This window comes from Nyctibius grandis, chromosome Z, assembly GCF_013368605.1.
Source record: "Nyctibius grandis isolate bNycGra1 chromosome Z, bNycGra1.pri, whole genome shotgun sequence".
In the NCBI taxonomy this organism is placed as follows: Eukaryota; Metazoa; Chordata; class Aves; order Nyctibiiformes; family Nyctibiidae; genus Nyctibius; species Nyctibius grandis.
In genome coordinates this window covers 54,804,571-54,832,084 of record NC_090695.1, presented here as the reverse complement: position 1 = coordinate 54,832,084, position 27,514 = coordinate 54,804,571, and the positions used below count along the sequence as shown (strand labels likewise).

Sequence of the window (27,514 nt, the reverse complement as noted above, 5' to 3'; positions counted from 1 at the left end):
AGCAATGAGCAACTGACTCAATATTATCAATTATGTTCCTTTCCCCTCTCCTTCCCTCCCACCAATTAAGCATCAGTTAATCATGAGAAATAATCCTCTTCTTGGAAAATCTGGTACAAACAATGATTTTTTTTAATAAAATGGAATATTATTGTAAATAATCATTAAGTTGTCCTGAAATAAGGTGGAGCCATATAATTACCCCAGGGATTTTAAGCACTACTGTTTAGCAAAACTCCTGGGGAAAGGTAAGCTGGTCAGGTCTGCCGGCTGATGCATACAGGTAACGTGTGCCAGAAACACCATCAGGAAGACAGACTGGGTCAGATCAGGACTTTTCTGGTCCCACGTCTATCAAGTCCCAGACCAGATGCCTTGAAAGCAGACCCTTTTTCATTCACCTGCCCCTAGCCCACACAGGACTAGCTGTGCACAAACCAGTCCCCACAGATGTTAGCCTGCCTTCAGAAGCCTCCCGGCAGACGTTCCACAAATGCACCAGAAAATATCCTCTCCTGATTCACTTTAGCAAGTTTCTTCTAATCGAAGTCTCATTTGCTGCAATTCAAGCTCACTGCTACTTCCTTCAGTTATACTTAATGCAGACAATAGCATCCCCTTTTAACATATTTAAAGACTCATGTCTTCCTCAGCTTACCCTGTAGGCAAATTACCAGTCTCTCCAACCTTTCCTCATGGATCTATTTTCTAGTTTCCATCATTCTTGTGCTTTTTACCTAGTATTAGCATAAATTAAGAGAGACAAGATATTTAGATGTCCTCATACAGGGCCATACAGTACCAATAAGAGTAGATCACACAATTAGGAATTTTCTTTAAGAGGACCCTTTTTGTTCCTCCCTGCCCCCCCACCACACCCTTTGATCCACTCCACAGAGCAGCCCTAACACTTGCCGTGAAAGTTGCAATAGAAGTACCCATGGCAAGATCTGAGATTACCTACACATGAACGAAATGTGTCTATGATTGATGATAGACTCTTACATGGATGCTGAAGTGACAAACATCTTATATAAGGCAATGTGATACAGAGCGGGGGCATACAAAGAGACCGAATCCAAGTTGTGGTATAGGAAACTCAACTCTAGCCTCATATTTGCCTCATTTTGCAGTATTAATTATTTCTTTTATTACTTGGATTGACTTCTCATTCCCTGAATGAACAGATGTGCTGTCCACATAGGAACAGCACCTGCAGCCCTATCTCTGCCCTATACATCGGTAGGTCCCTGAGCTGAGGAAATCATAGATGGAATGAAATTTAGCAGCTTCTTCCCCAGGTCAAAACCCCAGTGCCCACAACAGGGAAGAAGGCAACCCACTAGGATGCTACATCTCAAAGAAACAGGGATAATGAGACTGCTCAGTCTGATTTAATAGCCTCTTACCAAATATATAATTACATGTTTTTCCATAAACACTGGAACTGTGTACCAAAGCAGGCTACAAAGTTCACCTCTGAGTCCAGAAGACTTGGGCCAACTTGGCCCTGGACTTCCCAGCTGAGACTTGTTGGACATTTCTCAGCAGAATGGATCATGTCTTCCTGATGCCCAGAGGCCTCTCATGGCATGAATCAGGAAAAGCACAGCAGTGCAGCACAGGCCAGTCACATCCAGCTCTTCTCTGCCCCACCCCAGCCGTCATCTTTCCTGTACACCTAGAGATTATTTGCTGTTTCCTTCAATTTACTTCACTAACTGGATTCTCATCCACCTGCTTTATGCTTTTGTTTGCTTGGAGGATCGATACGTGAAGGTGTTAATTAACCATCTGTGCTGGTTAATCATCCTGAAATCTTACTGCTCATGGATCTGAAGGTACTGGTCAGACTGGTCAGGGAAAAGACATCTAATGGACAATATAGTTTTGGGACTAAGATTGTAGAAATTCTGTAATCCTTATAATGGCAATAATAAAATGAAAACCACTGAGTTATCTCTGAACATCCTGTCCACAGACACTTAAGATAAGAATCAATCTATCAAGACTGCAGAAGAGCTACCACCAACTTTAGCCCAGGCAAAAAGGGCAATAAAACAATTTCCCACTCAGAAAGTCAATAAAATAAATCAAGAGAATCTCTTACTTTAATAGCAATTTATTATCATTAAAAGTAACAATAAGTAGGTTTAAATTCTTTTGTCTTAAAAATCTAGTGTAACTCACAGGTCACTGCTACAGTTCTATGAAACCTATGGCAAAATTGTATCCCCAAATCACACCGTTCTGCCTCATCCTCATAGACATCAATGGTGTGACACAAACAACACCGAAACAGATCGCTCTATGCAGCACTTGTCATAAGGATGATCATTAGGCCTCAAGATGCTACAAGTTAGTCTGTAAGAGCTATGCAGTGTAACTTCAGTTTTCCCCTTTGTCCTTATGGCTGGAACAATCAAATATTTCACACAGTTTTTGGTGAAGCCATAAGGATCTTCTAAGAACTGTATTTTTTCCCTGTATCTCTTCTTTGCTGCTCAAGATTTCCTTTTTTTTTTTTTTCTCCCCTTAGTGACATGGCTGTCCCATTCCAGAAGACAAAATCACAGTGATGTTTGCGGTCACTCTCCACAAAGCATCACATATTTCCTTCACATTCTGAAGCCAGTGTTCAGCTCTAGCACTTACCTTTAAAATTGCTGCAAGAACAACTTGGCAGCACTCAGTTCAGGAATACTACGTGCTCATACATTAATCTACAGCTTCTTTGGAGCTCTAGAGCTTAAGTTAAGCTCAAGCTAAGTACCCAAGATAGCTAGATCACAGCTAGTTCAGATTTGTGTAAAGGAGCAGCAGCCAGATGCTGCAGGACTGATGCATCTTCACGTTACAGCTGTTCACAAAAAGGCCTGAGCAAGTCATAATACTGTTCATCAGTGGCTTGCAGGACCAAAAAAAGTCTCCACAAGCAAGCACACACATTGATGAAAAGGAAGGATGGTCCTAACTCTGCCAAGCATTTAATGTGTGGAATTTAAGCTTACAATGTTACTCAATATTCAAAAGTAAGCAGAAGCCTCTGAGCAAAACCTTTCTGGCTAGCAGAAATGTAGTGAAGGAAGAAACAGAACACAGGTAAACTTTATATAGCTACTCAGATGTGGTTTGTACATGATTTCAGGTACACAAGAAGGTCTGTTCTTCAGGAGCAGACCCCCTTAGATAGATATTTCTGCATGAACTTCACAGCAGCATGTGGAATTGGGGAGCTCAATGAGAACAGATCAGTAAGCAGCTTCACGTACATCTATATCCACTCTGGATTTAAAGAGTCATGGGAAAAAGTATAAATGCAATCACAGGATAAACATATGGAGGAGGTACAACAAATTCTGTGACCAGACTCCAGTTGTTCTACAACAGCAGTTCACACTCTTCTCTAAGCAGACCCACAAGTTAAACTCCAGGAGAAAAGGGAGTGTTAAATTTACTCAATTAAAAATACTTTTTTGGAGTTTACTCTCAGCTGGATCTCTTGGGGAAAAAAACAAAACCAAAACAATGCTTACAGCAAAACTGCAAAATCCTGTCTTATCTAACATCCTAAACCACTGTATTGCTTTGTAAATGTACCTAACAGTTTATGAATATCCCACGCTTACTCAATAATACCTTAATGACTTTTAACTGAGGTAGCCCCTAAACTATCACCATACATTAGCGATGCCAAGGCAAAGGGGAAAGCTCAACTAAGACGCTCAAGAACAGTTAGTTTGCCAAAACCAATAGCATTTGCTTCCAAAAATGCCATTTTCTGTCTCACTCTCCTCCTCCCACCCTTGTTTCACTTCCTGTTTCTCCTCTCGCCTATCTCTAATAAACAGCAACAAGGGAAAATTCAGCTTTCCAGTTCATTTGTAAAATGTCTTTCGATTTTCAAAAGCAAATTTTCAGATGAAGAATCAGTGAATTTACTTTTAAATGGATGTCATTTAGAACACTGCCACTGAAGGACAATCTCCAACCCCAGCCACTGACATGACAGGTGCCAGCTCTGTCCCCTTCCTGCACATGCCTAGGTGCTAGAAGCTGTGGAAAGACACCTGCACGGGCAAAACACAGAAGTTGTGGAAAGGTCCCTTTCATTCTAAGTCTCATCCCATACATGTAAACATGCAAAGATCTCCTGTCTAATCACTGTCTTTCAAGCACTCAGGAAGTTAAAATAAAATAGCAATTATCATTCCTCTACCTAAAAAGTACATAGATCTAGAATATCCTTGACCTTTCTAGTGGCATTCGTTTCTTAAAATGAAAATATTTTCAAATTACTTCTGTAGCTATGGTAGCCTATATTCAAATTCAACATAAAAAAAGAAATCACCTTTAAGGATAATTAATACCCTGGTATTTTTGAAAACATTTCCAGGATATTTTTTGTGGTCCCTTATCACAGATCTTTTTCAAGGTAATTCAGAACCCTCTCTACCCACATCCAAATCAACCAACCAACCAACCAAGAAAACCCCAACTGAAAATCAAATGCCCCAATATCTAAGTTGCTTAATAGTTGTATCACAGAATGTACATTCAGGTAAAGTTCTGTAGTGTAGACATCCAGTTCTGACTTCTTTTCTTGAACCACGATCTAAAATTTGAGGGTTCTCTCCATTGGCTAAATGCTTTAATGCAACAAAAGGAATGCAAACTCTCACTTCAGATACATTGCCTTGACCCAAAGCAGCATAAACCCCTCGCTTCCAAGATACATACCTACCAAATAAACAAGCCTGAAGAGAAAAAACATGCTCCCGTTTAAAAATAGAGCACTAACCAGTCTGGCGTGCATAATATTGGTTTCTCTATCTAGATCAGATACTGTGTGTATATTCCCAAATATAAAAATAAAATTGTACGAATTGCATGCAACCGTACATACTGCAGTTCAAGCAATACTGAGGTGTTCTCCTTGTTTTTTGTGAAGTATGTGGACAACAGCAAACTGCGGGGTGATAATTCTAATGCAGTCCTTGGGTTTCTTCTTCCACAGAGACAGACAAAGCTACTTTTATTTAAAAAAAACTCTAGCCCACAACAGGGAGACATTAAACAATTTAGCCGTGATAACTGTACTGTGAAGAATTTCTGAATTTCCTTATACATGTCTAGAGTACCCAAACGGATTTTTTGTTAGAAGTCCTTTACTAGAACCCCTTTTTCACAAACTGCACACCAAAAAAGGTGTTTTCTGCTTTGATTACATACAGTTGTTCATCAGGAAACAGAGAAGGTAGTTTATTACATTATAAAACTAACCTCATCCTTACGAAGCGTATGTAATACACAAATTAAAGATTCCAGTTAAGTATCACCACATACTAACCCTTCATATTTGTATAAGATGACCAGCTACGACATTGTAATTACTGAAACTGTACACAGGCGCCTTGCTATATCATACGTATGTTATAGTTCTCTTTTTAAAACACTCCACAATTGCCTCTGCATTTGGATCACTTTCATCCATTTCATCTATTCAGCCGCTGCGTTACCACTTCTCGGTACATGATAGAGATATATATCAGCAGAAGAAAAATGACAAAGAAATCATCCAAGAACCCCAGTATTCCAAAGAGGGCTTCAGGAAGAAAATCCAGAGGCGAAGCCAGGTAGAGCAAGGCTCCAAGCAAGCAGAGGAATATTCTGATGCGAAACATCCAGAAGAGACCCCCAACAGAGAACATCTCCCTGAAAGCATGCCGCAGTAAAGTGGGCAGATCCATAATTCTTTCCATAATCTATGAAGAAAGAAACAAAAAGTTAATATTTTGCTTTAGCAACAAGCCCATGCTAAATGGGTCTCTTTTTAGTCTGAAGTTTCTATTACTACATTACAGCTTTGGAATCTGTTAATTTATAAGAATTAAAACAAAAAGCAGTAAGGCAAGATTCCCTGGATTTAGTTTTGCAGGGTAAAAAGTCAGATTCAGAATACATATCTTTTCAAGAAACAGGCAAACTGTATTATTCTATGCCGTAAAAGATACATTTGACTCACTACAAAATATGTTGGCATCTATTAATAAGGAAAAGCAGTGGCTAGTAGAGTAAAACAAATGACTGAGAAGTGAGAAACAGCAAACAGGTTAACTGGAGTGAAATATTGATCAGAACGGAAAACAACTAGGGACTGCAAGAAAAAAACAGTATGTAACATAGAATAAGTTGCAGTTCTTCAGAAGCACAACACCCTCTCCCTGAGGGACTGCTCAGTAGAAAATATTTAGGTTTTTCTTGTGAGGTACAGGGAAGGGTGAACTTTGACATTTTTTTGATACTGGTTCCTTTTCTACTGTACACAGATTCTACACAGAGTCATGACACTAAAATGAGTTATTGCCAAGGTTGAAAAAGTTCTTTGGAAAGGAATTTTCTATGTGGTTAATGCAATAGACCATATATAAATCAAAGACAATTTATCTAGTCTGATTAGGGCTTTAATGCAGACTTCTGGCATGAGCTCAGACAAGTTATTGGGGACTAGACACAGAGCCCATAGAGAGGTCCAAAGGAGCCTGAAAGGTAGTTTCAATTTATTCTGAATCAAAAGCATAACTGTTTTGTGGTTTAGAACATGAAAAATAAAATTCCCGTCTCACACCTCTTTTGTCTCTTTGGACTGTAAATTTTTCTTGCTAATGTTTTGTTACTATATCCAAATCCAATTAACAGATGAAGACAAGCAGGGAAGTTACTAGTATGCATGTGCATGCATTTCACCTTGCAAATCAGAACATGCACATAGAAGACAGGCTCACAAAGCTGACTTTCTAAAGTTTGTAGAACTTCAATCATCCCTCTTAGCTATTTATGAAAAAAATCCTGTCTTCTTCACTCAGAGAGCAGACTAAAGACTGTGATATAATCTAGGAGGAAAATTAAAAAATCAAGACAGCACATAGCTTGAAATCTGAGGAAGAAAGGCACAGAACAGAACTTCAGATTCTTCTAATCAACGTAAATGTAGTCAATCAAGTGAGTATGCTTCCTTGCCTATCATGTATTTCATTAAGTATTTTTACTGACTAATTATTAATCCTTTCAAATTAACAAGTCATAATTAAAAAAGAGGCACAGAACAGAACTTCAGATTCTTCTAATCAACGTAAATGTAGTCAATCAAGTGAGTATGCTTCCTTGCCTATCATGTATTTCATTAAGTATTTTTACTGACTAATTATTAATCCTTTCAAATTAACAAGTCATAATTAAAAAAGAACTTAACACATGAATAGGGAACTCAAGGCTTATTAGCAGTTCTCACTCACAACAAAAATGCAAGTTTCCATATACTTCCACAAATTACAAATAAATAATTTCAAGGTTGTGAGTTTGCCCTAACTATATAAACATGAATTTCCTAAGGAAAACTTGCATAGTCTCTAAGCATCATGAAGAGAAAATTCATATGCCGGGGGAAAAACAAAAAAAAAGAAGGGAAAAAAAATGACAAAAAAATGCTGTTAATCTCCCCTAAAATCACTACTTCCACACAAGTTTACCCAAAACTTACAGATCTGGGCTGTCCTGAGAATCTGCGATTGTAATCATTAACATCTTGAAATACTTGGGTTGCATCCTGCTGATCTTCACCAAAGAGTGGTAAAAACAACGTCACCTGGGCACAGAAGTAATATTTTGTTACACGTACAACTGTCTTTTAAATGCAGGCATTATGGACTACTAATGAAAACAGCAATCTTCAGTTAACTCCACAGAAAAAACTTCGGTTTAGTTGAATATTTAGTACCAAAATAAAATGAAAACTACTAACATCAATACTGCTGCTAAGTTTTAACAAACTCATTGCTTACAACTCTTTAGAGAATATTAATTTTTTAAAAGATTGTTAAAAAAAAGCATAAGAACCCTCCTTCTAAGAGAGGCTTACAGGAAATTTTTCTAAACACCTAAATGTTTTATGTTTCAGAAGTGGGACAGATGATTTGGAGAATAAAGTTAATTTACCAAATTAATCTAGTTTTATTTCTTAAACTGAAAATCAAGTAAGGCAACCAATGAGGTCACTCTTCTTCCATCCTTAGAACAGCTTTGCACTTCAGCAAACAAGCAGCAAAACTCATACGTTTACATATGGACGTTCATACCAAGACCAAGGAGAATAATACAGAATAATAAGTTAACAGAAAAAGATATTAACCTTCAGCTCTTTTGAAAGCACAGAAAATTCTGGTATGTTATTGGGTTAATTTTCATGCAAATATAGAAAAATATATAAGGTCATATTCACATATATCACAGAATCACAGAATCACAGAATGTTAGGGATTGGAAGGGACCTCAAAAGATCATCTAGTCCAATCCCCCTGCCAGAGCAGGATTACCTAGACCATATCACACAGGAACGAGTCCAGGCGGGTTTTGAATGTCTCCAGAGAAGGAGACTCCACAACCTCTCTGGGCAGCCTGTTCCAGTGTTCGGTCACCCTCACCGTAAAGAAGTTTTTCCTCATATTTAAGTGGAACCTCCTGTGTTCCAGCTTGCACCCATTGCCCCTTGTCCTGTCAAGGGATGTCACTGAGAAGAGCCTGGCTCCATCCTCATGACACTTGCCCTTTACATATTTATAAACATTAATGAGGTCGCCCCTCAGTCTCCTCTTCTCTAAGCTAAAGAGACCCAGCTCCCTCAGCCTCTCCTCATAAGGGAGATGTTCCACCCCCTTAATCATCTTCGTGGCTCAATATATATCTTATGTTATCTTTCTGTATAGGAGTTTCTGAAAATTTAAGACTTGTATTTCAAGTGATGTTCAGGTATAAAATGCAGATTATCACAGGAAACAGAAAATGCATAGCACTTTGAATTATTACAGTGTTCAAAAGCTCCCTCTGGACCTGGCCACTAAATATATATCATATCTGTGCAGCAGTCACATTTAGCAAATAACAGCACGAGCAGATCTACATTCAACTCCTAGCCCTGCCACAAACCTTCTTCGTGACTCATGTTGCTCATGTGTACATACTTCCATTCCTCATTTATAAATCAGACCTCACTTTTCTTACTTCTCATGATGAGAATGAATGCATAACCATGCAAGCAGTACCATTCAAGTTACCTGTTACTCAGAGGAAGGTAGAAAAATACCTATGTAAAGAGAGACAATTAAAAAATCACTTACTTTCCCCTTTTTCACCTTTATTTTTTGTGTCTCTCTCCTCACTGGCTACACTCTAAACCTATTCATTCTTCCTCTGGTCTTATCTATTTTTCTTTCTTTCCTCTGTTTTCTCACAGTTTTTGTCCTGCTGATACAGACAATCAAAGCAGGATATAATGTATGGGCAAGGGTGTGAAGCATGTTATATAATTAATCAGAAGTTACAAGCTCTATAGTTTGTGCACTGTTAAAATAAAGATATACTTTTGTTAAAACATACACTATAAGACTCAGAGATCCTAAGTGTTAATGAGTTGCATATTTCAAACTGACAATGTAAGTAAGTTCCGTAGGAAGTAAGTTAATGCTTGCTCTACAAAGCTGAAATTAATAATACATACAAACTAAAAATAGGGACAAAATAAGAAACTGACACGGATACGTTTTTTTTTGGCAGGGAGAGAAGGGAGAGGGTACTTCTCAGAAACCAGTAGTATACTGCCTACTGGCAGTCTTCCACAACAGCCAGGTCTTTCAGATGCAAGTTCTTGTAAAGAAATTATATAATGTCCTGAACAGAAAGCATGGAAGAATCATAGTTAAGATCATACAATTTTCTGTTTCCATATGCTCCTTTACAGAAAGATGGCTGAGTTATGAGTGCCGTTAACTTAAATCTGAGTTGCAGGAACAATCTGTGTTTTTTGAGCCATTTGGCAAAGCAAAAATTCAAAAAAACTTGATGTCCACCATCTACGTCTAACACATCCATATTCTTTCAGCTTCTCTGACTTCTTCTGTCAGTCTCACTATTGCAGTTCATATGTAAGCGCTTTTTTGGTAAGCTATACTAGACAGACAAACTATCAGGTCCATGATTACTTAAAATATTACCGTTTGTCTGCAGATCGGACAACGGATGGCACCAAGCCATGAGCCATACCTCCAGTAGGCAATAATGCAGGAACCTGATGAAGGTAAGTTAGAGACATTTAAACTTCTGAGTTGAAACACCCATTGCATGAAATAATATGCTAATTATTATTATTATTATTATTAATTATGTTCAGGAAAAAAACAGAAGTGTATAAGCAGTTCAATTACATCTATCTTTTCTGGTGTAATTTTGCATACAGCATTCACTGAAGATACCAAGAATTAATGTGTTCAACTTCAATGCTATTAATGAGAAAAAAGCTGAATAGCTTCAACTGCATCATTAATTTTAAGGTATTATTTCCTGAAAATACAGAAAACTTCTTAATCATTAACTGAAGAAGCAAATAATTAAGAATTTTACCAGTTTAAAATTTAGAAGTCATAAAAATGTTGAGATGTAAAATTTATCCCAAAAACCTGGCTTTATTGTCAGAGTTTCAACAGGTGAAGGAATATATAAAAATCTGAGTACTTTAAATGTTTTCCAAACTTGTATATTTTTTCTTTTAAATGACTAAGCATGGTATGCACTATATACTACATAAAACTAGATGAATGCAGTGAAAGGATCCTACTGGGAACCTGAAGGAGAGGAAGCAAAATGCTACAAAGGGCGTTTACATGTAAATTTGAATAGCTGCGCCTCAAAAAACAAAGGCAAACATTTAAAGCATTGTGAACTTAGTTTTAATTCTTCAGGACTTCCAAGAAAAAAACCTCACTCAGATAAAGATAATATCAAGCAGAATTTTTTACTCTTTCTAAACCAGTTTTTTTAAATGGCACATTTCCCAGTGTTTTTCAGCCTCTTCAGTTTTTTACTAACTGGAAATAAATTATACTCTCTGTCCTTGACATTTTAAAATTAGCCGCAGTTGCAATCCTGACAGCATAGAAAAAATGCAGCACACTCTCAAAGTGACTGTTTATTCACAAATGTATGTTCTCAACAATTTATATAAAAACTATTTCTAATGCAGACTAGAAAATAAGCAGTTAAAATCAAACTAAGCTTTGCATCAGGGTGGCTGTACTAGTGCCAAAAGCTTGTATTTCTGTTCTGATTTTATCTTTGGGGCTTGGGGTTTTTCTTGCTTACCACAGAAGAGATGTCCACAGTTTGTTTCTATAGGAAATGTAGCCTGTTGCAAACAGACTGGACAGGACATATCTGTATAGAAGCGATGTCTATCACCAGCAGAAGCATCCTGCTGGAACAGACAAGAAATGCAAAGTGTTAGAGATACTATTTTTATATAAGTCTACTGAGATTAAAAATATAATAATAAATCCAGTGTTCATTTACTAGAAGTCAGTCAAATGCAAAACTATGTGAAATGAAAGAGAAATATATTTAAATTCAAAAATCAAGCATACTTAAACGCAAAAACTGATTCACTAAGCAAGTTCTTCATCTGTTACATAAGTATGTGCTTCAATCCAATTGAAGACCGCAAAGAAAGAAGCCTCCTTGGTCTTTCACATTCAGTTAGGTTAGACATGCTGAAGCATGAAAAACAACTCAGACCTAGACTGTTACTTCATTATCCTAAGTAGCTCTGTCCAGAGCCAGGTAACTGAACTGCATTGCTTACTAGTTGCAGTATTTAGCGTTCCCAAGCCCAAGCATAGACATCAGCTTGTGTACGTCACTGGCATGAAATGTTTTTTCTCCCCATTTTGCCATATTTGTCTTCCACATAAACATGCATTGTAGTTAAAAATCTGTCATTATTTCAAGAAGTATCATGCTGAAAGACTCTCCTCAATACTCTCCCAAAGTATGGCTTTTCACTCCAGGGCCGGGACTTAGCAATTTCCAGTAACCTGGCCTAGACTCTCCCATCCTTTCCTCTACATGTCAGAATTGGATGCAATCATAGAACCATAGAATGGTTTGGGTTGGAAGAACCTTTAAAGACCATGTAGTTCAACTGTGCTGCCACAGGCAGGGACACCTGTCACTAGATCAGGTTGTTCAAAGCCCCATCCAATCTGACCTTGAACACTTCCAGGGATGGGGCATCCACAACTTCTCTGAGCAATCTGGTCCAGTGTCTCACCACCCTCATTGTAAAAAATTTGTTCCTTATGTCCGATCTAAATCTAACCTCTTTCAGGTTAAAACCATTGCCCCTTGTCCTGTCGCTAAAGGTTTTGGTAAAAAGTTTCTCTCTGTCAATCTTTGTTGCCTGGCTCTTGTTGCTGTGCCATTGTTCTGCCTCACAGATTTTATCAGTCTAAACATCTAACCCTTGTCCTGTGGCAGCAAGCCATACTCCAGATTTCCTTTCCTTTACCACTAAGTTCCCAGGAACATTGCAGGAAGCACACAACATAATATCACATACTCCACCTTGTGGCAAAAATTTGTTTGAAAAAAGAACTAGACAAGTATTCAATTTTAATTACTTATCCATAAAAAAAGCCTACATTATCTCATTACTTGATAAATCTCAAGGATGCGTCTGTGCAGTAAGTAAGCTTTCATAATTTTCAAGACCAGCTTCTTCCAGAACCTCAGAGAAGCCTACACTACCCCAAAACAGATAGTTGAATAATACCAACACTTAGCACAGCACCTGCTCAGTCTGAAGCTGCTGACGAAGAGCTCGCACTAGCTCTTGATTTTCTGGGTGTATGTTCTGATGTTCATTTCTGTGAAAGGAAATATAAGCAATAAGAAAAACTGAACACTGTGACCCAACGCTGAAAAATAACTGATTGAAAAAAAAAAGAAACTTGAGCAAAGGGCAAAAACTCATTCTCTCCTGCTATAGAGGATTTCAAAGGAAGTACACAAATAATTAAGGAAACAGGACATTTATTCTAGATCCCAAAGTTACTCTGGACAGCAGCAAGATTTTTTAGAGAGACTCCATAATCAATTATTAAATCATATTAAATTAGATTTTAATCTGAAACAAAATTAAGCCATTAACTTGCAAAAAATCAAGTTGCTTGAAAGCTTTTTTATTCATCATGCAGAAATATTTTTAATTTTTGTCTCCACTGCTAGTTTTTGTATTGTTGATCTACTCATAAATTTCTTATTTTTTTCACTCACTACCTAAGTTATAAAGTTGAAAAATCCTAATTATTTCAATTTTATGTGCTACATAAAAGATTAAGACATAACATTTACATAAGAAGGGGCAGGCAACCTCTTAGATTTAGAATGTTGAATTTATGTAACTTATCAGCAGACTGGATATAAAAAGAAATCACTCTTTTTAAATCACTCTTTAAAAAGACAGACTCCACGGGCAAGAAAACTACAGGTTAGAGATGCCAAGGGAAATCACAGGGAAGGGATTCACTGAAGAGACGAGGCTGGATATATTACAAGTTTGAAATTCAACAGCACAATCAAACAGAATTGGAGTTAAAAATGATGCTGAGAGCATCAAGAGGTGTTGAGTTACAATAAATATGAGTCAACAGCGTCATATTCAAAACTGTGAATTTTATTCATATGGATTTCACTGGTGATACATTCTGCTCAGCACTGTTGAGGTCTCAGCTGGATTCTGTTTTCCATTTTGGGCTAAATGAATGCATAAAAACACACAGAGAAATTGGAGGAAGTTCAGAAGACAAAAAGAACCACTGCCCACATTTTTTAAACATTAGAGAAAGAGTGAAGAAATGTCAGTTCAGACAGAAGACTGCTCATGGAGAGAAAAGGGGACAGCTTCCAGGGATGATCACGGCAAGCTGATCCTCTGTCAGACCAGAGGGCTGGACTGGCTGAATTTTTAGGACATTTTCTGGTTGCAGTTCTATTTATATCATTTCCTCAATGGCTCTAGGAGCTTCTGCAATATTTTCCTTCATTTGACGTGTGCAATCATAATACTGCCTTCTGCTATATTTAACATTTTGTCTCCTTTGTTCTTTCTTCAAAGAGGAACAGACCAAACCCCGTATTTTTCATACTAATAATTACACGGTTATCTGTAAAAAGTAAATTTATTTAACACTAATGTGGGTGACATATATCAAAGTTATATGATGGGAAGCTTACACTAAAACCCTTCTTGCCCACCCTGGGTCTCCATGAATCAGATTTAGTGGATGTTGTCTGTCATACATGTTATACGTATGAAAGTATTTCCCTGTTTAGATGCTACAAATGAGCATATTTTGCACCTTCAGTTTGCCAGAACTTCAATATATATTGAAATTAAATTCAAATCACACACAAGTGGAAGGTGTGAATTATAAGCCAATTTATTCTGATTCCTTCATGGAAGCTCAACACGAGCCGGCAGTGTGTGCTTGCAGCCCAGAAGGCCAACCGTATCCTGGGCTGCATCAAAAGCAGTGTGGCCAGCAGGTCGAGGGAGGTGATTCTGCCCCTCTGCTCCGCTCTCGTGAGACCCCACCTGCAGTACTGCTTTCAGCTCTGGGGCCCCCAACATAAGAAGGACATGAAGCTATTGGAGCGAGTCCAGAGGAGGGCCACAAAGATGATCAGAGGGCTGGAGCACCTCTCCTATGAAAACAGGCTGAGAGAGTTGGGGCTGTTCAGCCTGGAGAAGAGAAGGCTCTGGGGAGACCTTCTAGCAGCCTTCCAGTACCTGAAGGGGGCCTACAGGAAAGCGGGAGAGGGGCTTTTTACAAGGGCAAGTAGTAACAGGACGAGCGGGCAGAGTTTTAAATGGAAAGAGGGTAGATTTAGATTAGATATTAGGAAGAAATTCTTTACTGTGAGGGTGGTGAGACACTGGAACAGGTTGCCCAGAGAGGTTGTGGCTGCCCCCTCCCTGGCAGTGTTTAAGGCCAGGTTGGATGGGGCTTTGAGCAACCTGGTCTAGAGGAAAGGTGTCCCTGCCTATGGCAGGGGGGTTGGAACTAGATGATCTTTAAGGTCCCTTCCAACCCAAACCATTCTATGATTCTATGAACAACTAATTGCAAATTTGCTGCTGAAGTGTTACCCAGTGAAAAGCTATACTAAGCAAAGAAGAATCTTAAGTGCTCAAATTGAAAAAGTAGACATGGTAAAGTTACCTGGGCAATACTCGCATATCATCCTTATAGAATCATAAAATCGTTTTGGTTGGAAAGGACCTTTAAGATCATCAAGTCCAACTATTAACCCAGCACTGCCAAGTCCACCACTAAACCATGTCTCTAAGCACCACATCTACACGTCTTTTAATCCGTGTACAAATACTCCATTTATATGACTTTACTCTGGTATCACATACTACATTGAATACATGAGAGTATTTGTAGAGCTGCAGACAACATCTGTCACTTATGCATAAGATGCTGAGGCAGCAGAACACTGCACAATGTCTAGAGGGGACAGGCAGAGCTCAAGACATATCCAATTTATAACTTCTGTCATGCAATTAGTATGAGAAAATAAATGAAATAAATGAAAAACAGTATGGTGCTATGTAATCAAAGGCATTATCAAACACAAGAAATAAAATAAAAGAAATAAGTTAGATGTGGTGACTTTTAATTTCCCCATTTCTAAGTGTTAGCACTCCATAACTTGAGGAAAAATGTCCCATGGCGTGGAAAGATTGTACTATGTATCACAAAGGGCCCCTGCAAACTACCATTGCCAGAAGGAGGAAGGCTGCCTTCTCATTCAGTGTGCAGTCTCACACAGGGAAAGTGAGGGACAGTACTTAGGGGGACTGGTGTATCACTGTGCAATGATGGCCACTGTTACCAAGGATTAAGATCTCACTTCTGTTGAAAATACTGATTTGATCTTATAATCAAACCATATGATGGGATCGAAAAATGAGAGAAAAAGATCTAAACATGCAGTTTCATAAACATGGGTTAGGTCAGTCACCTGGGACAAGTAGAGAATCTCTGATACAAAACACTGGAGGGTCAGGTTCCCTTTAATTTGTTGGATAAACTAAATTTTCACAGTCTCATTTGTAATGTGACAATCTACTCACAAGTTTAAAAGATGATGGTAAAAAATCTGGCTGCATTTTATCAAAATTTATAACTCAAAGACATAAAGACTTTGCAAAAGTATCTTATAATGACTGAACCAAACATCTGCAACTCGGCATATATGTTAATTACTGCTAACAAGTTTCTCCACCAAAAGCACAGAGACCTTCAGCTCATGCCCTGATGTGATGCTTCATTGAGTTCTCCCCGCTGGAAACAAGTACAGCAATCATATCCCTTAACAGTTCTTTCCAGATTCCACTTCTGCCCCATAAATCTACTGCAACATACACTCCTTGCTGCCTGCTTTCCCTTTTTATTCAGTTCCTGCCACCTTATTCATTACCCTAAGCTTTCTTTCATGTATTCTTACCCATGACCTGTTCCTAGTCAAGTACTTCATATGTTTCATATAGAGGTATGGGTGGCAAAGAGACTGGGGTAACGAACACAGTATAAGGGACACACAGACCATTGTATTGCCTAAAATAACTAGAGAAGAAAAAGAAAATACTCCTTTTCTCCCCACTCCCCTCTCAGTGCTAAATTAATAAGAATTACTATACTTTTTTACTGCACAGATTTTTTATTATACTGTGCAGATTTTGATGGAGATAATACAAGGAGATAGAGGAAAAATGCTGCTGAATACAGACGATTTCAGAAGGTACCAGAAGGCACAGCGCAGAGCTAAGAGGATGCTGATAGGACTTCTAATACTCAGTCACACGATGCAGCAATAAACAAGCTTCAAGACTTCCAAAGTATAGAAGCTTTGTGTCAGAGTTTGTTTGCCCCTCCAGAAAATAAACCATCAGGGCATGTAACAGGATCGACAGACAAACTTTTTACTTAGCTCATTACACTGCAGAGGTAGTTAGTAACTAGCCCTTTTCTCCCTCCCCAAGTAACCCTTCATCATCAATGTATCATCTCCCCAAACTCCAATCCTGAGTGAACTCCTGCTACTCTTGCCCATCGCTGACCCTTGTTCCACTCACTTTTTTTCATGTTCCTACCTTACTTTCCTTTATAAAGTTCAAAAATAAAATGTTTACTTTTAAACTAAACACTTACAAATGCAAGTCACATATGCTAAAAATGTCAATATAAGGGAGAGAGAAAGCATAAGAGGGCAGAGGAAAAGAGGCACTCTTGAAGCCATCTGAATAACTGAAACAGCCTTGGAAAGAAAGTGAGGCGAAGTGCGTAAGTTTCTCTTAGATTCCTTTGCTATCTTCTGGTCCTGAACAGCAGCACTGCCTTGCAGTCCAACCAAGCTTTCCCACTTCTGGTTTCTTTTGTAACTTACTCTCAAATACCTCTTACCGCACTAGTACTTCTCATACGGACAGATCCTCCTCAGTAAATTCCATAACACCAATGCGTCACTAAAATGGAGTTCTCTTAGTTGCTAAAGCTCTTCTGTGTTCAGAAGTCTACAGATATCCATAAAAAAAAAAAAAGCCAATCTGACGCTCAGACTTATTTTCCCAAAACACATAGGCTAAGATATTTGTTAGGTTGCAAGGAAAAACTCTGAAACGAAAAATAAGCTTTGATTACTTGACCATTAAAGTTCTGAATTCTGAACTTAACATTTTGCTTTATGGAAAGCATATTAAAGTCCATTGTTTTCCAGCATATTAATTTATAAACAAATCAGTCAATTTATTCAGGTTTGGGGTTTTTTTTGTTTTTCTTTTTTTATTGGAAGGAGACTTCAACTAGAACATACATTGGAGGATTATATCCAGTCTTAATTGTGGAGTCATTATTGACAAATCTGTACTTTGTAACCAAATATGAAACACCAGCCATATAGACTGTGAATTCAGCCATTTTCAGTCTTAAGGAATGATGAACATTATTCAGTTTGATCGTCTGACGATAAGGAAGAGTTAAATGTCACTTTTTAGAAATGCATCATTTCATTCTAACTGTGAATTAAATTATGAAACTCTGCCAAGCAATTAGTTAAACAGAGTAAGTGATCAAACGATCTTTTCCTTAATGTCACAAAATCACAATTGTTTTGTATACCAATGCAAAAATTTGTTGAGAAAGTTAGAATTTTACAAATGTAGGTATGTACATTAATACCTGTCAACATATTCTCACCTTAGAAGCGTATATACCAGAGCAGCAATGAAAGTGAAACTGAGCACAACTGCCACCAGTACCTGGTCACTTATTCCTTCTATAACTGAATCATTATCTAGCTTCAAACTCTGAACTTCTGCTTGGTGACTGGCCATCACAGCTCTAAAATGTAAAAAGAAATATATATATATACATACATATATATATATTAAAGCATACACACACACATTTTAAACACAGTTCCAAATAATATGTACACAGATCTATTCATACACACAACAAATTCCTGAAGCAACAGAGTAGTCATTGCTGGGGGTAAAAATGGTAAAAGAAGAGGGAACATTTTTACCAAACACTGAGCTTGCTGCAGAGGACTGCAGAGGACTGCAAAACATTTGTCCTGCGCAGTAGCAAACAAATCTTAAATGACTATGCTTGTGATCTAAAGATTTTTTTTAAAAAAAACATCAGTCAGATACTTTACCTGGGAATCTTTACCAGATAACTTGCCTAGGAATAGGTCGCTGCTGAATTAGACATATTCTAAGGACAGTTCATTTATAAAAAGTATAACGACTCGCCTTACCAAGAATTTTAGCTATTACACAACCCATCATTGCTGCTAGGCTGAGACAACATAATTTTTAGAAACCTAATTTTCACCACTTATGTGAAGAAATAAACAAGGACCTTTGGGGTTTAGCTGTTTTTAGAGTGTTAAATGCCCATTTGGATACACAGGAATCACTTTATGTTTTATCTGTCTTTTCTATGCATTACCATCCTTCAGCTGGAAACATGGGAAAAACTCAAAAGAAAAAGAGTATTATCAGGCTTCCCTAGTTAGACTAGTTTGTTTTATATTCATTTCCCATACACAACAATCAGAATGACTTGCCAACGCTAACGTTTATTACCCTGCAGCATTAACCTACAGCTGGAGAAAAGCAAAATAAAAACAGTCTTCAACACACTGCTAAATCACTCCTGTTGCAATCACGAAGTGAAATGAACTACAGCTGTGAATATTACAAAACCAGGAGAGTGAAGCTAACTCTGGCAAATAACCAAAAAAGTAATATTGAAGCTGTGTCCATACACAATCAAAGTATTTTTCATACAGAGCTGACATAAAATCTCAGCATCAGTGTATAAGGTCAGGTCAGACTGGTATCGTTTACTTTACTTCCTAGTCCTGTGTGTGTACTTTAAGCTGGCAAGCTTCCATCAGTGTTTCTCTCTACTTCACAGCTCATGTGTCATGTTTTAATTTGAACCTTGCTGTCTAGCAAACATCACCAGACGCTGCCTGGCCCTGAATTAATTGCAAAACTGAAATGGAATACAAGTCATCAGGATTTTAGAGCATAGCTGTAATGACTACCCTCACAAGATTTCAACATGCCAGCCTACTGCTAACATAAAAGTGTATTCTTTTCATAAGACAGCTACTCTCACCCTCCAGATCATCTCTTGTACAAGTTGTGGAGCTTTTCCCAAGCTTCCTTACATTTGTGGGAGCCACCCTCGGTAGCAGCAATGCAAGAGAAGCTGGTATATTCTAACATTATTGTAAAAAAGAGTAACTGATATAATTAGGTACCATAAGAGCAGAGAAAACTCATGGAGAACGAAAGGTAGATTCCTTTAATTATTGTTGTATATTTGGGCTTCCACTGTGAAAAACAAAATGAAATAATGAAGCATATATGAAGTGAAACAATAAGCTAAGTTATCCTAAGTGTCGCAACCTGAACTGAGACTATTATTTCTGTAACTATAGTCATAATTTTTGCTAATTACAGCTTTCGACAAGCAACTGTGTCATAATCTAACTACTGAAATGTCGATTAATATTTGGGAACAGTAACTTTTCCCAAAGACAGAACACCAGTGACTCACCAAGAGCCATGTTTAAAGTAGATCAATATTGACACAGGTTTCATACACACTAATGAATAAAAACCAGATCTTTGTGGAAAGGTCTTACATAGGAACAAGAGCCTACACAAGGAGTTACAGCATTTCCCTGTGTAGCTAGTTACAGAATTATATTGCTATAGTTAAAGCCATGAGGCTAAGGTGTTGTGGAAGTTTTCTGAGCAGCAGTTCCTTGGTGCTGAGGATCTGGACTGGTAGGTGTGCTGTGATGCCTCCCCAGCTCAATATTGCCAGCCTGTATACTTTATTTCTTTGCATATCCAATCCTGAAGAAGCTTTTCTCTTTTACAACACATCATTCTGGGATACTAATTTTCCACAACTGTGTCTCAGATAGCATGCTTGTATCTTCAACTCCTATGTTTTCTCTCCTTAAGTACCATCATCAGTTCACTAATTTTTGCTGTGTCACACTGTCATTTCTGAGTTGACCACTCAGTACAAAACCAGAAGTAAATGGCAAGGAACCGGTATGTGATGATTCCTCCATTGTCCTCCATCAGCTCTGTTAGAACAGACAAACACGCTAATAACAACTACATCCCAGTAAGTGTTACGCACTTTTTTTCACAAATACACACTGTGGCAGAGATATATAGATGCTTTAACTGCACTTTTGGAAGGCAAGCATTTCTCACACTGACACCTGAATGGCTTCCTGTGTTACTGCTTGCTTGGTGCTCTCTGAAACCAACACATGAATTGTCAGTATCACACAAAGCTAACCCAGTTTCCTGAACAGCCTTCAAGACATCAACGCTAGAGTTCTCTCTGCATGTTCCTTGCAACAACACTCTTAATCCTTATCTGCCTACCATTAACAGCACTCACTACATCTGCTTGCCTTCATTTCTGCTCATCCACTCTTCTTGAAATACCAAACTGTGGTATCAAGGTTAGCAGCAGAATATGAATAAGAAATACACAGATCCTCACCTTCTCTCTCTTCCTGTCCATAATGCCAGTTACTTGTATCTACTGCACCCCTTCACTTACCACATATGACTTTCCCAACAACCATCTTCACACAAACTTAGTGTCCAAAAGAAATTCCTGCACAGTCTTTCTGGCTACACAAAATGCCACTTCCTCAAACACTTTGTCTTCATTTACATATCAATACTGCTAAGATGTATAGAGTGGGGAGTGGAATCTCTGCCTCAGTCTCTTTCCCAGCTGCTTCTACTACTAAATTCTAGAGAAGAGGGGCTACCGATGCTTAAGGCTCATGTTGTTCATGTTTTAACTTAATACTTCTGGACAACCAACAAGTGCTGAGCATATTCCCCTCATTACCTCTAGCACTTTTTCTGAATGACATCATTGCACCAGAGGGCTGACACGAATTATATAGACTAGGAACTGCAAACAGAAGGGTTACACTTCAAAAGATCAATACATACTTGCTCATAATAGTCATTCAAGCCTCAGTAGAGACAGTAACAATCTCCTCCTCCTCTAATCTCTGGGTTAGCATGTAAGAAAAAGAAATGGCTACAAGAACACTGCTAAAACACATTATTTGAAAATTGTCTGACTGAAGGAGGAAAGAATTTTCTGATCTCAAGTCTGTTTTGAACATTTTCAAACAAAATATCTATAACTGCAAGCTTGCAGTTCATGTTTCTTCAGGTGCAACCACAATAGCCAATGAACACATCTGCAGTGGTTTGAGTGCGTAACAGACTAGCTAACAGCCCTCAAACAGCTGCTAAGGAATCTTGCCTCCCAGTGCATGTGCTTAGCAGTGGTGCTCTTTCAGCTGGTACAACAGCTGGCTATAGGGCACTTAATTCTTAAATGACGTAATGAAGACCCTTCAGTCTTCAGAGACAACGAGCATTGACAAGGACTGAGTCTATGTCAGAGAAGACTTCTAGAACCAGACTTCATCACAGACATCTAATCTCTCCTGAAATAATAACCAGTAATAATCTGATGTCATTTAATAGCAACTTGATGTGGTTTGTATTAAATTCAACCTTTTTATGTTGATCCATTACATTTGTTATGCAGAAACAACAGTATTTCATCAACCTTTTCATCATACAATCCCTTTCAGATCAGTGTTATACACCACAGGCTTTTCAGACATTAACTTTAAAGCTGTCCTTTCTTCTCTGCAGATTTATGCTACATTTATTTTATTTTTATAATTACAAAGAAGGTTTGTTTTTTTTTTAATGCTGTGCCTCTGTTGTCTTACACAAGAAATTAATTCCTGTCTCCACTAGCTCACTGAGAAAAGTACCAAATCAATGGAATGACTTGAGGAAAAAAAAGGCAGTAATTGAAAACAGATAAAATCTTGAGAATTGATTTTTGATTATACTTAGGATTTTTTCTCTTTTTAGGCATTTAACAAGGATAGCTTTCCTAAATGAAAGCATAACTGCACCCTGGGTTCTAATTAGGGGATGAAAACCAAACCATGTCTAACAATACTCACATAAAAATTGGAATTTATACAACTTCAGAATGTTAAAAGTATCAGTTGCAGAGCTTAAAGGTCTGACAAAAATGTTGAGCCTTTTTCCTACATTAAAAGCAACAACAAAAGAGGCCAAAACTTAATTTTCAGTTTCATCTCATCTTCAAACTATTGGCACTTGCTTGAAGTAAAACAATACGACTGCCCAGTGAGGGGAAAAAGACAAGGAGTAACTCCTCTGTTCCACTTAGGCTAGCTAAGTTACAGCTGGACTTTGCAGCACAGTACTTAGACTGGGATCAGGTTTATCTGCATTAGGATTCTTGATGGCTACAGAACGCAAACAACCTAAGACTGAATTGCCCACCAAACACTTGGAAATAGAAAGGACTGGAATTTATCGTTTGTAAAATCACACAGTTTTGTTTGTAAAAACTGCCACAGACTAACCATATAAACACAAAATCACCTTGTTTATTCTCAGTTTTTCTGGGAGCGACCACTGATAGAAAGCAACACTAATTTACCTACATTTCAAACAAGAATCTGCAGGCCTTAAAAGTTACATTTCTCCCTCTTCTGTTAGGTAAGAACAATGCATGCAGGTTTGTGCGAAAAAAGGAGAACCATAACGAGCAATACTGCAATTACAGTGTCTTTTATTCTTGGAAACACATATGGATCGATCATATTGAAATGTGAGGGCATGAGGATATACACTAGTGTGGATTTATTATTTCTTAATTTTTCATATTCAGTATTGTGAAGACTTTCAATGTTTGACATACAGCACAGCTAGAACATGCCACGATTCATAAAGAAGTGAAAAACAATCCAGTGTTTGCCATGATATATTAAACACCTGTTGCCAGCTATCCAAAGTCAGAATACCCCCATAGTTTTCTGAAAGATTAGAACTTTTCCAAGTTTGTTAGGGAAGTACCATATGCTAATATACTCTCAAAAACACATAGGTTTTTGGGACCTGCTACCAAAGGAATATACAAGCATAGTGAAAAAGAAGTAAGAGGGTCTCTTCATGCCTGATAAGTAAACAATGAGATAACTCACAAGCAATGCTGCTGAGAGATAGAAATTAGTAACCAAGAGCAACATTTTGTTGACTTTGAGAGCATGGTACAATTTGCTCAACACCTGAAAGATACGTTGGATAACAATGTGTCCTTTCAGGGAGTGAACTGGATGAGAACAAAGGGGGTTGTTTTTTTTTCCCCCCCACTTTATTTTTATTTTGGATACTTTCCTCTTGATGCAGTACTGGCAACCACCCTCAGTGCTTGAAAAAAATTATAAAATGAAGACAGTGGTGGTGGGCCAGGGTGCAAGTCAGAACCTGTAATACCTTTTGCCTGTTGTCTTTTATATTCAGAAGCATTACACCCCTCCTTAAAAATGCTGCTTTCTTTGTAGAGATTGTGTGTTTTGCAGGATAAGCTAGTTTCTCTCCAACTAGTAAAATACTATGAGTTACATTTTTTTAAGACCAAAAAGGCTTTACCTCCTCAAAATTTTCTTCTATGATAAAAGGAACAAAAAAAAATTATTTCATTTGTATCAACAAGTTTCTAATAAGATTCACTTGTTCTAGATAACAGAAATCGACTTTTAAGAATTTAAGCATATTAAAATAGAGCATCTTTACTGTAACCCACCACCTGCATGCATATTAGCTTATATTGAAATATCTAAGGCATAAATTTAATGTTTTTCTTTCATTTAAGAGAAAAATAGACATAAATTCCCAAAATAAAGACAAATTCTTAAATGTGGGGCAATAATTGAGACCTCTCTCATCAGAAGTTATCCAATTACTTCCTACTTCAGGGTAGCAGCACATCATAGCCACTGTCTGTGGTTGAGAATGGGACTTTCGTGAACAGATTTGACCCAGCAAACTGGATCCTGTGGTTATTTTTACTCTCCTTCATGAAGAGCTCCAAGGTATGCCCAGACTGCATTCAGGAAGTGTTAACAACAGAAGGCATTAAGCATGCATTTCTAAATGTACATATAGCATTGAAGACTCTAGCATAGGTTTACTAGCCTAAATCCTAAATCAGCTAAATCCTGAGCTGATACATTTTATCTAGATACTTCAGTGTACTAAGTTGGACTTTGAAATAGTGGTGTAGACAGATAGAACATTATAAAACAGAAATAATGAAAATGGTGGATGATGTTCTTGGAAATTCTAAGTGGTTTTGAGGAAACAGGATCAATTAGCTTTTCATTCTTGTGAGCATAGTCTTATTTGAATAAACCACACACAATAATCTCTATTATTAAGTATCTCCATATGTTTTAAAAATCAGGAGGAGACCACCCAAAGGGCACACTTACTAAAAGAAATAAAAAAAATCAACACGCAAATTGACAAGAAACATTCTGTAAGAAGGTTATTAAAACTGACTTGGGAGTATCTTAATAGGATTTCATGCAGTCTGTTAATACAGCATTATTATGAGTTAGCAGCAACTTTGGAGTCACAAAACAGATCAGCTGGTACAGCAAAATTATAGCCAAACTCAGCTGTATCATGTTCAGTTATGTCTTCACCATAAACCACCTTTGCTTTCAGGACTATGCTGACTGCATTTAGGTGCACGCATGCTCTTTGCAAAAGAGAAAGTAAAAAGCCCGAAGAGTCTTGCCAAAATAGGGGAGAGGGCAATTTCAGCAGGCAAATAACAGTTTCGTCCAATATACCTTAAGAACTGACCAACTGAGGCACTTGCCTGGTAAAGCAGGCCTCTCCAAGGTCTGAGGTCAGTAGTCTCTGAGGCACATTTTTTCCTAAAAAGAAAAAAAAAAGAAAAAAGAAAGTAGGTATTCTACTTTTTCTGGTAGAATCATGCTTCACAAGTTAAAAATACTACAGATGCAAACTCCAGATGCAATTCGGTAAGGGAAAATAATCCCAAGTTAAGATACCTTTCTACCGGAAAAACAAAAAGTCTCCAATCATTTTTCTCATGAGCCTGAAACTATGTTGGTGGCAAAATGACAAATTTAATGGTCTGTATAGCATTACTATTCGGAATATCTGTCTGGATGACACGTGACCTTTGTAAAACAATCCCCAGCAAAGTCTTCCACTACTTTATAAGGCTAAAACATACCGAAAGGTATAGAGTTAAAAAAAAACCAGAGGGTTGAACTGAATTAATATGCAGATCAGAAGTTGAGAAAGAGCCTGCCAATGCCTTCGGTTTGGATATCTGAGTTTTCTGATCAGACAAGAAGAGAAAGAAAATAATGTCACTTAATTATAATAATGCTTATTGAAATATGGTAATACTTTAGCTAAGAAAGAAAAGGCTTTAAATCTATTTTAAGAAAAGCGCCCAAGAATTCTTTGTTGTAGAAAGCAATGCATCCGTTAAAACAGACAGCAAGACAAAAAGCATTAAAGTATTTGTTTGCATCAGTGAAATACAAAACATTAAGTTCCACGTCATGACAACAGGCAGAGTGGCAAATGGGTACATAATGGAAGATATGTCAGAAGACCTTGAACACTGAAATACACCTGTGAAAGCATTGTTGGTCAAAAGTACCAAGCATATAGCTTAAAGCACACATTAAAACCTGGAATGGAAGGTTATAGTTGTGCAGCGTACATAGCTTTCTAAGACTTCTTAACTTATTCCCAAATGTGAAAGCTACCTTTAATCGAAGAGAGATCAAATTAATAACTTAAAAATGAAAACAGCGGGTTATACAATGAGATCAGTGAGAAGGTACTTTACTGGGAAAACTGGAGAATTTTCATAGCTTTTACAATACGTTTTAATTCAGGTTGACATAAAGGAACACTCAAGATTTTGTCCATGCTACTAACTTAGTTAATTGAAGAACTACGAGAAAATAGGAACAAAGTGATAGCCACTAGATCTGCAACCCGTCCTTTCTGGGTTGTATATCCAGCCCTCGGCTGCTACCAGCGCACTGGGCTTGCAACTCCACATTATCGCACGTCAGGCCAGCTGCTAACTGGTAGGGATCTGTACACTTATCATGACACCAGACATTCTCATTGCAAACTTCGGATGGGCCAAAAATTTAACTGACAACTGAGAGGGAGTTTCTTGAACTCTTCAGGCAACCCCTTTGCAGCATGATGGAGAGCTACTCTGGCTGGGGTAGTAAGGACGCAGGGCCACTCTGCCCATGAAACGCACTCCTTGTCTTCGAGATGAAAAATTGAGTTACCTGCAGCTAATGCTAAGTAAGCAACTTTTATTTTATGTTAATTAATTTTTACTACAGCAGAGTTTTGCTGAGAGGGAGTTAATGTAATTTTCTACCCCAAAAGGAGAGGAAGACCTTGTAGAGGCTGCTTTTTCCACAAACCAAGCCATATTACTCACTGGCAAGAGAATGCCCGTGGGTGCAGCGTCCCCACAAGCCCACGGTTCCGAAGCCGGGGACAGCCGGGGCTCGGGGTGCTGCTGCAAGTCGCTCCAGGTCCCTCCCGGCCCTGCCAGAGACCCTCCCAACCATCACCCACACGCCGCCGGCCTGCGTGGCGACAGCCGAGGGAATGCGCAGCCGAGGGAAGGGGGCACACCCCGCGGGGGGCTGAGGACACCCCGGCACGCCTCGGGGGACCGGCGGTTTACAAGGGCCTCCGCGGCCCGCAGCAAAGCGGACCACGCCTTGCCTCACCACGGCGCCGGCCCCCGCTCGCTGTCACCTTCGGCCGCGGGGTTAAACACCGCCACGCTGGGCCGGGCTGGGCCGGGCCGGGCATAGACGCGAATGACGCGCCGGGCGCCCACAGCGTCGCTCACGCCCCCTCGAGGGCTGGCACCCCCTGCCCCCGCGCCGGTCACAGCGGGGCGGGGGGAGGACAGCCCCCGCCGGGCCGGACGGAGCCCCCGCCCCGCCCCGCCCCCTCCCCTCCGGGGCGCGGGGGAGCGGCGCGGCCCCGCGCGGCGGTACCTGAGCTCCCGGCGCGCGCGACGCTCGCCGCCAGCCTCAGCCCCGC

General features: G+C 38.7%; 1 protein-coding gene across 5 annotated transcripts; it reads right to left on the bottom strand.

Annotated features, from left to right (window-relative positions):
• Nucleotides 1–2,156: 2,156 nt before the first annotated feature.
• Nucleotides 2,157–27,514, bottom strand: RNF170 (ring finger protein 170). 5 transcript variants are annotated; one of them, XM_068422741.1, is made up of 8 exons: nt 27,469–27,510; nt 25,231–25,317; nt 18,150–18,293; nt 12,674–12,749; nt 11,191–11,302; nt 10,047–10,120; nt 7,541–7,645; nt 2,157–5,765 (listed from the first exon to the last, which is right to left on the bottom strand). In XM_068422741.1, exons 3-8 carry the CDS (start codon nt 18,284–18,286, stop codon nt 5,496–5,498), a joined length of 774 nt encoding a protein of 257 aa, XP_068278842.1. In that variant the 5' UTR covers nt 18,287–18,293; nt 25,231–25,317; nt 27,469–27,510; the 3' UTR covers nt 2,157–5,495. The 5 variants fall into 5 exon arrangements, with proteins under 5 accessions (XP_068278842.1, XP_068278845.1, XP_068278843.1 ...); XM_068422744.1 differs by having other exon boundaries at nt 11,191–11,299; XM_068422742.1 differs by having other exon boundaries at nt 25,260–25,317.